Below are 16188 nucleotides of genomic sequence, written 5' to 3'. Positions count from 1 at the left end.
ACCAGACATCAAGATGTGTACCAAAGCTCTGTTAATCAAGGCAATGTGGCGTTGTACAGGGATGGTAGACGGGGCCACAGAACAGAACATAGAGTGGAGGAACAGCCCGGTGCACAGATGGACACCAGGTGTTCCGCACGGGTGACAAAGCACAGCATCGGGGCGGAGGAATCTTTTTGGTAAACGATGCTGGAATAATTGGCTCACCAAATGCAAAATAATTTAATAGGACTCACATCATGCACAAAGACACAAATGTGAAAAACAAAACTATAAAGCTTTTATTAGATAATATAGAAAAATTTCTTCATGACACAAAATGCACTAGCCGTAAAAGAAAAACCTGACCACTCAATTACATAAAAATTATGAACATTTGTTTTCCAAGGATCCCATCAGAAGAACAGTAAGACAAGCCATCAGGTGAGAGAAGGCATTTGTGACACATAATAACCAGCCAACAAAGGACTAATATTTGGAATATGTGAAGAACTCTACAAATCGATAAAAAGGCAGATAACCCAAAATACGGGCAAATGATTTGAACAGGCACTTCACAAAAATAATTAAGCTTGAATATTTAATAATATCTATGAATAAATGTGCAGGCTCCTTGATAAGCAGGAAAATGAACATAAAAACCACAATAAGGTATAACTACACGTCTATCAGATGGGAAAATCCTGACAGTAACCCTGTCTGGTTATTTGCTCGATGGTGCAGAACAAATGAAACTCTCAAACACTGCTGGTTGGAAGGTTAATATATACAACCACTTTAGAAATTGCTTGGCATCATCTGGTAAAGCTGCAAACACATCTACCAAATGGCTCAGCAGTTCCACCCTTAGGTACGTATCCTAAGAAATAGATGCCTGTGTGCACAGGGCGACTTGTGTGAGGATTTTCATAGCAGCATTGTCTGTGATTGTCTAAAGCCATAATCAAACCAAGTCCAGTAAGAATGAGATGAATCAATCATTTGGTATAGAATCACACAATAGAACATTATGCAGCAATGAAACTGGTTGGACTACATTAATTTTACTAACAAAGTGAAAAAATTTTAACAAAAGAATATGTTCAGTATGATTCCATTTATAAAAGTTTCCGAAGCAGGTGAAATGAATCTGTTTTTTAACGTTGTATAAATACATGGTAAAGCTATAAAGGAAAGCAAGAGAATTAATATTATAAAAGTAAGAACAGTGATTAGCTTCCATCAGAGTGTGGGGGCTGTGATAGGGAACTTCTGTATCATAATCTAGGTGATGATTAAAAGAGGATATACTTTATAATTTATAACTCTTTGTCAAACCCATATGTGTTTTATCCCCTTTTATGTGCATGTTAAATTTTATAATACAATTTTTAATATATCATATACTAAGTCAAAATATTATCTCACCACATAAACATTATCTAATTTCATCTTTAACATAAGGTCCTGCGAAGCAGTTATTAACCCATTTTACAGATAAGCAAACTGAACTTCAAATGGCTAAACGTTTTATTTTTTCCAATAGTTTGGTAATTTACCTGAGGCATCCTAGTGAGGGATGGAACTAGAGCTTCCACCCGAGGCCCACTCCATATCTCTCTGAGTCCCATTCCTACTCTTTCCGTGATGATTCTCTGTAGCTTCTACAGTTCACTGGAGCTCTAAGCCTAAAATGCCTCATTCTCCAGCTCCTGAGCCATGAGCATCGCCTATCAGACAGCCCACGTCCTTTCCAGAGTAGGCCTTCTGTCCCCTGAGCAGCACAGTCCTCCGGAGCCCACAGTGGGCCTGTGCAGTGGGTCACATTACCCATCCACATGGTTCAGGCTAAATCCCATCCTTCCATCTTTGATCCATGAAATCCCCTATCTGGGCTGAGATGTGTAACTCTTGCCCCGCACATGATTAGAGGACAGCAGGGCCCTGTAAGTCCCACACAGCGGGGAGCCATCATGTTCTTCCAACATATTCCGACCCTAATTGTCTGCACTGCTGTCTGGGAGCCTTGACTGGGCTCCACCCTCACAGCCTCTTCTCGGCTCCCCTGGGTTGTAGAAGTCTCTGGAGGAGAGGCACATGGTTCCTGAAGTGCATTTACCAGGCCCACAAGAGCTGGCCCACCCAGGAAAGAATTCCAGGGTCTGCTCCCACTTGGGATGAGGCCCAGAGATTGTTAGCACCTGGCTGAATTCCCGCTGCCAGGTGGCGAGCCTGTACCAGAACACCACTGCTCTCCCCGCCTAGGAAGGTACCAGGTGATCGGGGGTATCATCTCTCCGGTCAACGACCACTACGGGAAGAAAGACCTCGCCGCTGCCCGGCACCGGGTGGCCATGGCCCGGCTGGCCCTGCAGACGTCCGACTGGATCCGAGTAGACCCCTGGGAGAGCGAGCAGACGCAGTGGATGGAGACGGTCAAGGTGCTGAGGTACCGGTGGGCACGTGCTCATGGGATAAGCAGGGGCCACGGTCACATCTGCAGAGCCCGCGGGGTGGAGGGCAGGGATGGACTGTCGAGGGGGCTTCAGCCAGACCTCACCCAAATCTGAAAAGTGTTTCCCCTTAAAGGAGGAGAGACCAACAGATTCACATTCTCAAGGAGGTCCTGAGTGAAAACAATCTCAAACCACTGCCCTTCAGGGTTCACTTTGTGAAAACACCCAATCTTGTTTTAAAGGGCTGCAGGAACCGGGCTCCAGGGCCACCACCTAGTAGCGGTGTGACATTAGGTGCATGACAGCTTCTCAGGGACACAGTTGTCACTTGCAGAATGGGGACAATACAACCTAATGAGGATTAAGAAAATGTAAATCACTTTTCTGACCCAGAACCACTTAGTCGTATTTAGTGAGACCTTTTGTTATGGTCATAACTGACTAGATTGAAACCTGTATTTACATAATAGGCCATCTTTTCTAATTGTACACATTCTGGGTTCTATAAATCTCGACTTAGAAAAACAGACTATGAATCTAGAAGTAGTTACACAGGATTTTTTTTTTTTTCTCTTGAAATTACTATCAGCATTCGGCTTAAGTACAGTAGCTGTTTAAAAGCCCCGGCCAGCCCTGTATGTTAGACCAGTGGGTCACTGACTTGTGTCTGGGAAACTTTACTGGGAGTTTTCTAGAAAAGCAGGAAGTCCCACCTGTCCTGGCTGTCAGAGGGGATTGTGAGGGGGGCCTGCCTGTCGCTAATGACAGCCAGCTCTGCTCAAGGGATTGCAAACTCTCGGCTGTGCCTTTATCTGTATGAAAGCACTAGGATTGTCAGGGAAGAGGAGACACAAGTGACGAGGTTGAATAACTGGCAGGCCTGCCCATAATTTGTTTGGGTTTTCATTTTTTATTTATCTTCACAGTCACGTGGGAGAAAAATATTTACCTGTTTAGAAAAGGCAAACATTTAGTTTCCATATCCTGGTTCTTATTCCTTACCCTTTGCAAGGGAAGAAACAGCTAGAAGCATTCAGCACTTACAGTGCAACTTCAAAACCTGTTGCCAAATTAAAGGGGAGCAAATATGAAATAATTGTTAGGGTGTTTGCTCTTTTTTTTTAACATAAGGGATAAATTTACACCCAAATTGTCCTTTCAGAATAAGCAATCTGTATAGTCAGCTCCCATTTATCTAGGCTGATAGGAGTGGAAACAAAACAGGTAACCCAGCAAATCATTTAGCTTTAACACATAGTTAGAAACAAACCAACACTCTCCTTCTCTGCCCCGTGGAGGTAGTGTGGCCTGGGGCCCAGATCTTGGAGCCAAATTTACTAGCGAAGTGACTTGATGTGAGTGAGTTAGCCTCTTTGAGTCTCAGTTCCTCACCTAATAAGATGGGGATGACACCGCCTACTTCACTGGCATACTGTGTGAATTAAGTGAGATGATGTAGGAAAAACCTGGTTTATAGTAGGTGCTTAATCACGTTAGCTACCTTCCCTGCATCACTAACCCTGGCCCGTAATTTATCCTCAGAACAGATAAGCCATTCACGGATAAACAGGATTTGACCACAGTACCACATAATCAATATTCTGTTGCAAAATGCAGGCCTAAGATTTTCCTGGACACATTCTTTTTCTTCTTTTACTGTATCCCTTAGCCTGGTGCTTTTCAGCCCTGGCTGTGCATTGAATCAACTAGGCAGCTTTCAGAAGCACTGAAGCCTGAGTCTTACCCCAGAGGCTGGGATGTCCTTGGTCCAGCATGGAGCATTAGGATTTTTAAGAGCTCCCTGGTGATTCTAATGCGTGGCCAGGGTTGAGCCCCCCAGCCTCAGTCACCAAGTGTGTGAACCGTGCTTATGATTAATACCAGTGGTCTCAGTCCTGGGAAATTTTGCAAATGCTCCACCTTCCCTACCCCAGGATTATGGTTTTCCTGGGGCAGGGTCTAGATGTGACTATTTTTTTAAAGATCTCCAAATAATTTATTTTGTGCAGCTAAGGTTGTGAATCCAGTGATACAGTCGACACCATTTTAGCAGATAGCTGATTATGATTTTTTTTTCAATATTTGTAGTGGGCTTCATTACTTATGTTTTCCTAAAATTACCAAAAGCATTTTTTTAAGGTTGAAAAGCCAGTTGAAACTGTAAAGTTGGGTGATTCTAGCAGCACAGCAGAAACCCACCGCACCCTTTGCTCCATTTAGTGTCTTCTTGGTGGAGTCAGCAGTGGCTCCACATCATGGTGACAGTGATGTATGTCACTATGAACTAAATTCACTCTAGGGTTTATTGAATATTCTTCTCTTTGTCAGATTGCTTCTTTTTACTCTATTTTTTTTTTTAATATGAGCCAGCTTTCGTGCTTTTCGGGCATTTAGGAACTTCTTTCGCTCTCCTTTTCCCCATGTTTGGGGGGAGATCCTTTGTCACGATGCCATTTGATGTGGTCAAATCAGCAGCAGCATCTCATGTACCCCTTTGCAAACATGATCATGTTCCCATTTTACAGATGAGGAAACTGAGGCTCAGAGAGTTAATCACAGTCACACAACAAATAAGCTCATGGTGGAACCCCAGGCTGTTGGACTCTGAAGCCACTCTTAGGGCCATCTTCAAAACCAGTCATCTTACTGGTGGGAACACAGTGTGGCTGACATTGCTCCTGCCACAATGACTCTCTGATTGAGCATCCCTGGAGCACAGGGGCTGCTGAGGACACAGAGAACATGCTTCCAGGGTCAGTCATCAGGCCCAGGGTACCACTCAGGCAGGCAACGAGAGGAAGCAGTGACTACTGCCCCACAAAGGCAGAGTGGAAGTCTGGGAGGAAGATGTATTTGGCACAGAAAGTAATCATTTGTACACCAGCGTTCAGAGCTCCAGCTAATAAACAAAGTAGGGTCGACTTGAACTAGGGGCTTCAAGGTAAATAAAATTAAATGATAGTACCACCTTTTATTGATCACCTACTATGTGTGTCAGGTGTATAAAATCTGGTCAGCTCAGCAACTCTGAGCAATTGGTGGGTTTGACTGCATTACACAGATGAGGGAATGGAGGCTCTAAAGGGGTCAGCAACATACTCAAAGTCCTACAGTTAGAAAGTGGAGGTGAGACTCAGACCTACTTCAGTCCAATGCGAGATTCCAGACTAACCCGGGACTGAATCCTCAGAGATGACATTTACCAAAACCAAAGCAATAGGACAATAACGGAAACACAGACGAATCCAGCGAGGCCCTAAGAAGACTCAGCTGAGTCTCTGACAGCATCAGGAAGGATTTTGGACCAGAATGAAATATATTTATTTATCCACCCCTTCTACCATTCCTGAATTCCGCTGACTTTAGGTAAGCAGTTTTCTCAGGACCAAGAATATAAGGATGAATTAAACGAGCTCCCTGTTCACCGTCTGGTAGGGAAGATAGACTGAGAGTAATGATGCTAATAACAGCTAGTGTTGATTTGGCACACTCTGTGCGGGGGATGTGCTAAGCTCTTTAATATATATTTTTTTATTGAAGTATAGCCAGTTTACGAGTTGTGTCAATTTCTTGTATACAGCAGAATGCTTCAGTCATACATGAACATACATAGATTTGTTTTTTTAATATATATATTTTTACTGAATTATAGTCAGTTTACAAGCTAAGCTCTTTAATTCACCCTCACAACAGCTCTCTGGAGTGGTCCTGTATCATCCCCCATTCTACAGATAAGGAAACTGGAGGCAGATTGCCCGTGGAACACCAAGATTCCACAACTGCTAGTTGGAACCAGAATTCCAGGCCATTTCATTCTAGAACATGACCTTTCCACTGCACCTTCTCCCAGTGACAGTCAGCATCAGCCACTTGCCCAGCCAGGAAGAAGCACTTCTCCTCCATGGTCTTGTGATCCCAGTGTAGGCAAGGCGGGCATTAACTTTCCTGACCAATTAACAGAGGTCAAGGAGGCTCTGAGAGTGTTAGTGATTCACCCAGAGTCATACAAGCAGGGGAGCCTAAACTTGAACCTGGCCACTCTGGCTACAAAGCACCTGCTGTTCATACCAGGCACTACTCCCTCCCAAACACAGCTCCAGTAAATGCATGTTACAGCTGGTGGAAGATTGAAGATCAAATTGATACAAGACGTAATGATTATCTGTGCTTGATTAAAAAAAAAGAAGGCACGGGTACCTCTTGATTTGCAGAAGACAGATTACTGAAAGAGCCAGGCCTGCCAAATTGGTGTAAGTCAGATCATATTTGAACTGCTAACACGTAATGAGATTTGCTCTGTGCTGCACGTCGTTTCGTGCACGTTGCATGTGTAACTCCTTTCATCTTCATAACCACCCATTGGAGGCAGGCACTGTCATCATTCCTCACTTTGCAGGTGCTGGGACCGGAAACCACCCACCCAGTGTCCCACATTTGGCTGGTGGGGGAGCTGGGATTCAACCCAGACAGCCTGGCCCCAAGCCAGGCTCTGAGCCATCACCCTGTCAAGTTCTGAAGTACTAGCTTCCAATAAGAGCGAGCATCCTTTTGGAGCAGCAACTGTAGGCCATGCACTGTGCCAGTGCTTCCTGTGTGGTAGCTCATTTACTATCACAAAAGTCTAAAAAGTAGGTGTATTATCCCAGCTTTACAAATGAGCTCAGGTCCATCTGATTCTAGTAGCCCAGGTCCTTAATCCCTATTCAGCTTTTTTTTTTTTTAAGTGAGATACTGAAAGGAAATACTGAAAGAGTAGAAATATGCCCATTTCCTTCCCTCCGCAGGGCTCAGGGAAGGCAGTGAGCTGTCAGATAGGGCCCTCTGTGAGCTCCCAGCCCTGTCTGCTTTAGGTCCCAGCCCTGGGCATAGGGCCTGGCCCACAGTAGGCACTCAACAAATATTTGTGGAATGAGCTGCCTAAAATGGACAAAAGCAGGTTGAGGCTTAAAATCAGAGACCCGCCCTGGGTGGCTTTGGGGGACTGTAGGTGGCACGGACACACCCTGAGCCCCTCTGCTTACAACACAGGCATCATCGCAGCGAACTGCTCAGATCTCTGCCCAAGACAGAAGGCGCAGACCAAGGCAGGGCCGCCTCCCCGGCCCCCGCAGGTGGGTGCTGACCCCCTCATCCGTGGGAGGGTGAGATGTCATGGTTCCCGGCGAGAACAGATGGGAGTCACAGCCCCCTGGACACAGATAAAAGTTTTTGAGACCTGCTTGGCTTCTCGTGTTAGAAGTTCAAAATAAGCAATCTGCCACCATCCCTTGTAAATTGTTACATTAATTTGGGATTTTCTGCCCCCAAGGGAGTTTACCTCCCCTTGTGATTTGTGCTTATGACCTGGATTACAGTCAGGGATAAAATGCGGGGTTCTGCTGGGCTGCTTTGGAAAACCTCAGCTTTTTCGAATACAAAAAGTGCCATTATAACCCTTAAATCGAGAGGCTAATACTTCAGAGCAGTGTTACTCAATGTTTTACTCAGAAAAGGAAACTTATTTTTAAGGGATTTAAAGTCAATTTGGATTATCCTTCTAATTTGTAGTCCTGAGTTTCTACCCTGTTGTCAGCTGCCGGTGTTTGACAGAACCGTGTCAGCTGTGATTTGCGGGTGCCTCCCTTCTGCACGCCAGCTCTGGTACCCAGGGTCAGATGCACAGCCCCTCGTGCAGATACACAGGAGCACCAGCGATGGGAGGCAGGATGCGTGCGGGCAAGGAATCACTGGTCCCACTGGGCTGAAATTCTGGCCGGCTCATCTGCAGGGTTTCCTAAAGCAGCTCTCCCAACTTTGGTTAGTGGGACACTATTTCCAGATCAGAAGGGCTCTGGAATTTCACAATTAAACAAACTTAAAGTGGCGTCTTTACTGCAAAACTTTTCAGAGCCTTTACTGTGTTCATGTGTACTGTGACTCTGTAAGAAAGGGGAATAGGTCTCAGGCATTCTTACCACTTTTTAACCACAGGACTCTTTTTAATGCATTGTTAGTATTTCTCAGAACTGGTGCTCCCCAGAACACAGACTGGGAAATGCTTTTCTAAAAGGGTTTGAAAAGAGGGGAAGGTATAGCTTGGTGGTAGAGTGCATGCTTAGCATGCATGAGGTCCTGCATTCAATCTCCTGTACCTCCATTAAATTATTATTACTATTATTATTATTATTATTATTATTATTATTATTATTATTATTATTATTATTATTATTTTAAAACAAAATAAAAAATAAAAAGGACTTGAATATCCCACCAGGCCCTAAAGGATATACTGAATGCTGGTCAAAGGATCGCTCACAGCAGAATCACTTGCAAGGCTGGTTAAAAACACTAATTCCCAGGCCACGCCCCAGACCTCCTGAGCAGGGAACGGGGCCTGGGAGTCTGGATGTTTAATAGGCAGTCCTGGGATTTGCTCTATCGCCAGTCTGGGGAGTGATACTGGAGGAGGAACCTAAGGAAGGAGGAGTTACAGAGTGTCCTATATAATCAGTGCATGCAGTCTTCATTACACGCCTCTGGTCTCCCTGTCCGCCCCTCGGTTGTCTGCGTGGGCTCCTCCCTGCCTGTCCCCAGGTCATGAGCACAGCACAGTGTTCATGCTCAGTCCTTGCCTTCTGTCTGAATCACCTCTGGCTCCACATCACACCTAAGAGTGTTCTAGAGATGCTGGCTGAGAACAGAGATGGCCTGCCCCAGCCCTGCCCTGAGCCGGGGACAGACTGTGAATGGTGGTGAGTCCAGGCATGGATCAGGGAGGCCGTCTGGAGGAGGAGACCCTGCATCGCGGTGCAGACTCATCTGGGGTTGGGATGTTTGGGGCAGAGGAGCAGCTGAGTGAGGCACACAGGGGCTGGGCATTCCGTGCCAGTGGGGGAATGCTGGAGCCTCCAGAGGGAGTGGAGCGGAAAGGAGCTGGCAGCCAGCGAAGTGGGAGGAATGCCGCTCTGTTGCTCCCAGCTTCTTACACCTCACCTCTCTGCAGATGCTTCCAGAATCCCTGCCTTTTGTCCTGGCCTACCCCTCATCCCCCTTCCCTTCTTGGCTCCTCTATTGAAAACCTGTCTGTCCTGTGAGGCCCAGTTTGGAACCCACCTTCCCTGTGAAACCAGCCCCTCCCTCCGCCAAAGCTCACCCCACATTCTTTTTAGATTTCTTTTTCCAGGGGCTACTAGCCTGCTCTGCTTGGCCCTGTGATGTTAGGGGTTTATTCCTTACCCCCTTTCTCTCCGTTCAGACCCTAAATCCCACTCGTCTTGCCCTCATCCGAAGTAACTGTTAAAAACGGAAGTTTTAGAAAGTGGGCTTTTTAATTTACCAAAATACATCAGGGGTTTGAAAAATGTCTGCGCCCTTTGCTTGAGAAATTCCCCTTCTAGGAATCTGGCTGAGGAGGTAATTAGAAATTGGGACAAAGATTTATGCAGAAAGATATTGATCACAGCCAATTTTATAATGGCAGATAAAAGCATCCTCAGTGTTTAAATATAAGGAAATGTGTAAGTAAGTTATATTGTATATATCCAATGAAGAATCTACCGAAGAAGGTTTTCATGATAGGGAGAAACACTTAGGAGGTAAGTGGAAAACAATCAGTATACAATTACTGTATAATCTCAAGTACATAAAAAATGTGTAAATATACTTTCATATCTATTTGCATGTCTAAATAGAAAAGACTAAAGAAATACACTAAAATATTGAGTTTTTTGTAGAAAGCAGAACTGTTGTTATTTTCCACTTTAAATACGTAAATATTTTCCATACATTCCATAATTGACACAGATTTTTTTTGTAGTCAGAAAAAGAAAAAAACTAGAGCAACTAAGAATAGGAAGGTGGAGTTTTTCTCACCGTAAGTTTGGCATTTGACGAGGTTGCTTGTATGTTCCTAGTGACATGTTCCTAAGGGCCATTTTGTGTGCTGTGTGTTTTGCTGCCTGCTATCCTACTCTGGGACTGCAAACCAGCAGCTGAGCTCAGCATTTTGGGCTGCCAGAGCCCGGCTTTGCCCATCACTCCTGTGATCTGCAGTCCTCCTTGGACTCACCCAGAGCATCACACTGTGGGATGGATGATGGCTCAGTCCTTTCACACCCCGACTCTGTCTCCTGTGAAGGTGGTCCCTGCCTTGGCTGATGAGGCCGAGCAACCTTCAGAAGATTCTCCTTTCATACAACCAGAGCAGACACTCCACCAGTTTCCAGGTGGCCTTGTGTGGTTAATTTGGGTGCCGCCCTTCAGATTTGTCAATGCCTGGCTTCATCTCGGGTGTCCTGTGTGGACCCAGAAGTCCCACACTCCACACACCTCTCTCCGTGCCTGTGTTCATCTCCTGCTCTAAGCGGGAAATTTCCATTGCATTCTCTCCATCACTCAGCTCCCATAACTTCCAAAGGAGGCTTTATCATCCCCACCTAACAGGTCCATCAGCCGTAACTATCCCAGGGCCCTTGCAGATCTGAAATTTGAACCTAGGGCTGACTGACCTCAGGGTTGGTGCTCTTTGATGGCAAAGAGTTGGGACAGCTGGACATTCAAAGGGAAAGGTCCTGGTGGCCCTTCTCCCACTTTCTATGTTAATCTCTGCTTCATCTGCTTTCTAAAGCCTGCAGCTATTCAAAGACAGAGCACACTGTCCTAAAACACCCACGGACATCTATTTATGTCACTGTATCACCATTAGGACAAATGCAATTGGCAGCCTTTATTCAAAACCTCAGAGTTACAGTCTTTGGACTTGGACAGTCAGAGTCACTCAGTTTGCAGATTTTATAGCAGTGATGTGGATGGATTTGAAAGGGAAATGTAGGTGCCTCTGGAGGGCCTGATGACGGGACTGCACAGAGTTGGGGTCTGAGACACGTGCTGCATCGATCCAGCCCCACAGACATGCCTTTGACTTGGGGGAAGGGGGCAGGGGTGGGTACTTATCCCTTCCGAGAAAGGGCTCAGAGTGAATCATTTGTAATCAATCAAACAGTATCTAATATTGAAGCAAACTTGTGGAAGTCATCCCCACAAAAATCCACCAGGAGAAGAGGAACCTTTGACCTGTGGGAACAGAGGGGTGTGCCCCAGGCTCCAGGAGACCCTGGAATTCAGTGCACAGCACTTAACCTCCCCCATAGAAAGACCACAGAACTACTCAGTTGTTTGAAAGGTCTAATGCTGGTCTCTTGCTATATTACAATAGTCAAATAAATAAGAAATTAAAGTAAAACCTCGCAGATGCAGAACAACTCAAATCCCCATACATGTGGGAAGCATGGGACCAGCCCAAATCAGTGAAAAGTCTAAGTTACTGAATAATTTTTAAATGCAGTTTTACTGATATTAAAAGGCTGGGCACTGAGGAGACACTCCGCTGAGTGTTGAATGGATTGCTGGATAAGAAGGTAAATAGGTGGGTGGATGGCAGTTAACACATAGCACACTAACTTTGTTCCAAGCACTGTTCTAAGTACTTTACATTTATAAGCTCATTCAATTCGAAAATAATCCTATGAGATACGTACTGTGAATATCTTCATTTTAAACTTGAGGTTACCCAGCTGTCTGCTGGTAGAGCCAGGATTTGAATCCAAGGAGTCTGGCTCTCGAGTTTTAGTTCTTCACCGTGGAGAATTCGTGAATAAATGTTTGAATATCATTTTATTATACCAAGATTATGCTGCTCAAGAGTTTGAAGTGTGTTTCTGTAATTACATCTGTTGCTTTAAAATGAGCAAACAGGTCCAGTGCCACCATTTTACGGATGGGGAGACTGAGGCCCAGAGGAGGAAGGATCTCAGCTCCAGCCCTCCTCCTGTGCCCGATGGAGGCTGGAACTCCGACCTCCCCGTGACACCCACAACTTCTCACTTCCCAGTCCACCACTGGCCTGATGCTCCTTTGTAAACTCATCTCTCTGGTCCAGATTCCTTGGAAGGTTCCGCAGTAGGTTTCCCTCTGCGGCTGGTATCCCTGAAGCCCCTCCCAGCTGAGGTTTCACAGTGCCTGAGAGATGCCAGTGCTCTGGGAGCCCAGCCTTTGCCATTCCCTGAAGCTAGCACTGGCTTCCAGAAGGACCAGAGAGCCTGCTTGCTTACTTCTAGCGAGGACTCGGTTTTTCCTTTTCGGAGCAGCCCATTCAAAGGGGACAAGAACAGGATCGGACTGGGGAAATCCAGGCAGGGGTGGCGCATGTCCAATTCCTGCCAGTGGGTGGCGGCAGAGCCCAGAAATTTCAAATGCCCCAGCTGGAGGCTGGCTGCCTGGATTTGAATCCTGACTTTGCCTAAATGAGTGACCTCAGGCAAGCCACTTGCCTTCTCTATGCCTTGGTCTCCCCCTCCGCAAAATGGGCACACCAGTAACACCTACCTCCAATGAGATTACACACAGAGAGCACTTAGCAATAGTGCGCAGAGTAAGCAACCAATAAAAGCTCTTTTAACATCACGCTCATCATCCTCTGTTAGAACAAAGCCAGAGGCTTATCCACATTGATCAGTTGTTCTAGAGCTTTGTTTTATTGAAAACAGATGAAAAGGTCGCCAGCTGGGCTCTCAGAGACCTTTTAGCTACCCAAAGATCCTTTATAATTAACCTTTATGATGAGATTTTCCTTATGAAAGTACCACGTGTCAGGGCTGAAATAGATTTTGAGAAAGGCAGTGTGGGTTGGAGCTTATTAGTCTCAGGGATTTAAAAACCTTATCTTCTATCAGAAGACAGGGTTTTGGGTACAGCACAGCCCCCTTTGGGCCACTCTGCCGTGGGGTCCAGCAACCACAGACAGACTTGTGGTATAACCCTGAAAAAAAAAAATCCATTTTGTATTACTTGCCACTTTGCCAATATTAAACAAACGATGTATTGAGATGTATTGATTAAAGTATTACTTCTACCTGTATGTCCCTAAAGTAGCTTCAGATTCATTTATATGCTTTTTCTTTTGAAGTCATGAACACGGAGACATTGAGTTCCCAATACATCCCAAGAAAAGCAGTTTGTGAATTTTTCAAACAGAATATGATGTTATCTTTCCAGGCCCTGAGCCCTCTGTAATTTTCTTGGGATCCACCCTTGTTTTTCCAGCTGTGCCTGAGCTGAAGCTCCTGTGCGGGGCAGATGTGCTGAAGACCTTCCAGACCCCCAACCTCTGGAAAGATGCACACATCCAGGAGATAGTGGAGAAGTTCGGCTTGGTGTGCGTGGACCGGGTAGGGCATGACCCAAAGGGGTACATCTTGGGCTCGCCCATCCTGCAGAAGTACCGGGACAACATCCACCTGGCCAGGGAGCCTGTGCAGAACGAGATCAGCGCCACGTACATCAGGCGGGCCCTGGCCCAAGGGCAGAGCGTGAAGTACCTGCTCCCGGATGCCGTCATCTCCTACATCAAGGAGCACGGCCTCTACACCAGGGACACCAGCACGGAGAGGAATGAAGGTTAGATGGGCTGGACCAGCCGCTCCTCCCCAACCGAACGCCTCCTGAGGACAGGCCGGCTAAGGTCTTGGTTTTCGTTCATTTTTCCATCTTTCATTTGGTCTGTTTCAACAGCAGTTTTGTTTCTGAGGAGTCTTCTGTGCCAGGAAGAGATACCTTCTTTTGGGAGGACCAAATGTCTACCTCACAAGGAGGGACATTTATCATAGAAGTTAAAATGGTGTTGCAGGTCACTGGGGTTAGGCAAGAGCTCTCAGAACCTCTGGTTAAAGAGATCTTATTTTGTAAATGGTAGTTATGGCTGCGCACTGAAGGTTCTGCACGTGACAGGGACCGCTGAGGGTCAGATCGGAATTGCCCACAATGTGTTTTTCTAACCAGGACCAGGTGCAGCTTGCCGGTCTTGATTGGAGAGGCTTGACAGGATGCTAATTACCAAACGGCAGGCTTTGTCAATGCTTTGCTTCAACAAAATAACACTCTGTCAGGGTGTCAAGAATTTGGAAGCTGCACTTTGCTGATTTACATTGAATCTTCCTTACGAACCATTGTCTGCCTGCCTACTGGCCATCGATAGAATTTAAACTAAAGTCTTTCTAAGTAGTGATACTCAAACAATATTTTTGATACAGTATATATATTTTTTTCTAATACAGCTAATCTATGAATGCTAGCACTCCCGATTTCCAGGTTTCTAAAAAGGAACTGAGGTAAAACAGAGGCCTTGACTATTTTAGAGGATCTTCTTGAATGTTTTATGACTGCCTGCCTGTTTGAATATTGGCAAAGGGATAAATAATAAATTGACATCAAAAAGTGCTAATGAAAAGTTTCTCTTTTTTCTTTCTTTGTTATATTATTCATGCCTGATGTGCCAGCTGTTGCTCTGCTCTTCTTTTTGGCTATTCCATGAAATTTGCTAGTGTTCCAATCGAACTGGCATGAATTTGAAAGTTTCTGTTCCCGGGGATGAGCAGTGGAGGGAAGACACTGCTTTCAACACCAAGCAGACGGTTCTCTGAGCTCTGGGTCGATGGCTGTGTTCAGGTGAGCCCTGAAAGGTACAGACAGGAGCCTTGTGTGTGTTCAGGATTTGTCCTTCCACCCCCAGTTAGGAAGAGGTGGTTTTGATTGGCCGAATTCAGTTTGAGTTTACTCTTTCTACTTCCTGACCAAACGACTGAACGCGTTCAGAATTGACTTCTCCAGGATTTTACGCTGGTTCATCCTTGCTACAAATGTAATCGTGCAGAAACACAAAGGGTCAGTGGGAAGAATCTTGTATCTTCCGAAATATATCCCAGTGTTGGCAGGTGTGTCATGATGCACATGAGTGAAGCAGGAAATCATCAGGATTTCCTGCATCGAGAGTAGTGGGACCCTCCAGTGAGGGTCCCCAGACTTCCGCCCCTGCAACCTCTGAAGCTGCTGGCCATTCCCCACCCTGATGAGCTCTGCCCTTAAGAGCTCCTTAAGGACCCTGATGATTCAGGGGAATAGGGATCAAACGGCCTTGTCCAGGAGCTGCCACAGCAAGTTGACTGCCTCGCTTCCCCACCATGAGCCTTAGTTTCCCAGTCTCTAAAATGGGGATGTTTAATTAGACAGCCTCTAAATTCTCTTCCATTTTTCTAAGACTCTGAGTGCCTCTGACTTCAGCCTCTCCACCCTTCTTTGGGTCCAATACACTTCTGACCAAACTGGAAGCTCCCCAAGGGAAGGGTCTGTGTTCTGGAGGGTTATTTGCGGGGGGAGGGGGGCTTTTTTTTTTTTTTTTTTTGGCTGCTGTATCCTAAGTGCCAAGAAATTTGCTACTCCAAGTGGGCCCAGTGTTTGTCTGCTGTGGGAGCTGGTTAGAAATGCAGGCTCTCAGGCCCCACCCCAGACCTACTGACTAAGAATCTGCATTTGAATAAGCTTCCCCCACCATTCAATGCACTTGCCTAGAATAGTCCCTGTTATGATAAATATTAGTTTTGTTTTGAATAAACTGTTTGTATGAGTGAAATTGCATCGCATTTACTTTGGTGAATAGCTTCCTCCTTACTGTCTGAGCAACACTGCCCACCTGTTCTGTGCAGGGTATAGAAGGCAAAGGAGGAAAAAAAACAAAAAACAGCAAATAGCTGTAGTGCCCAGAAAAAGTAAGAGAGGGAGGCTGTGGGTTTGAGGCAAGGCTTCTCCCCTTGGGCACTACTGACTTCCGTGCCAGATAGTTCTTTGCTGTGAGGGGCTGTCCTGTGCATTGCAGGGTGCTTAGCAGTATCCCTGGCCTTGATTTGTTAGATGGTAATAGTACACGCCAGTTATAACAACAGAA

General features: G+C 45.7%; 1 protein-coding gene across 1 annotated transcript in view; it reads left to right on the top strand.

The window, feature by feature from the left end:
• The window catches only part of NMNAT3 (nicotinamide nucleotide adenylyltransferase 3), a 104002-nt gene extending 88126 nt beyond the window's left edge, over positions 1 to 15876 (top strand). The window contains exons 3-5 of the mRNA XM_010976785.3: positions 2245 to 2428; positions 7464 to 7546; positions 13515 to 15876. Of these exons, the coding sequence (XP_010975087.2) occupies positions 2245 to 2428; positions 7464 to 7546; positions 13515 to 13873 (626 nt within the window). The 3' untranslated portion in view covers positions 13874 to 15876. The remainder of the gene's footprint in view (positions 1 to 2244; positions 2429 to 7463; positions 7547 to 13514) is intronic.
• Positions 15877 to 16188: the final 312 nt, after the last annotated feature.

Source organism: Camelus dromedarius, chromosome 2, assembly GCF_036321535.1.
Source record: "Camelus dromedarius isolate mCamDro1 chromosome 2, mCamDro1.pat, whole genome shotgun sequence".
Lineage (NCBI taxonomy): Eukaryota > Metazoa > Chordata > Mammalia > Artiodactyla > Camelidae > Camelus > Camelus dromedarius.
The sequence above is the reverse complement of the archived record's forward strand: the minus strand, read 5'-3'. Positions and strand labels throughout refer to the sequence as shown.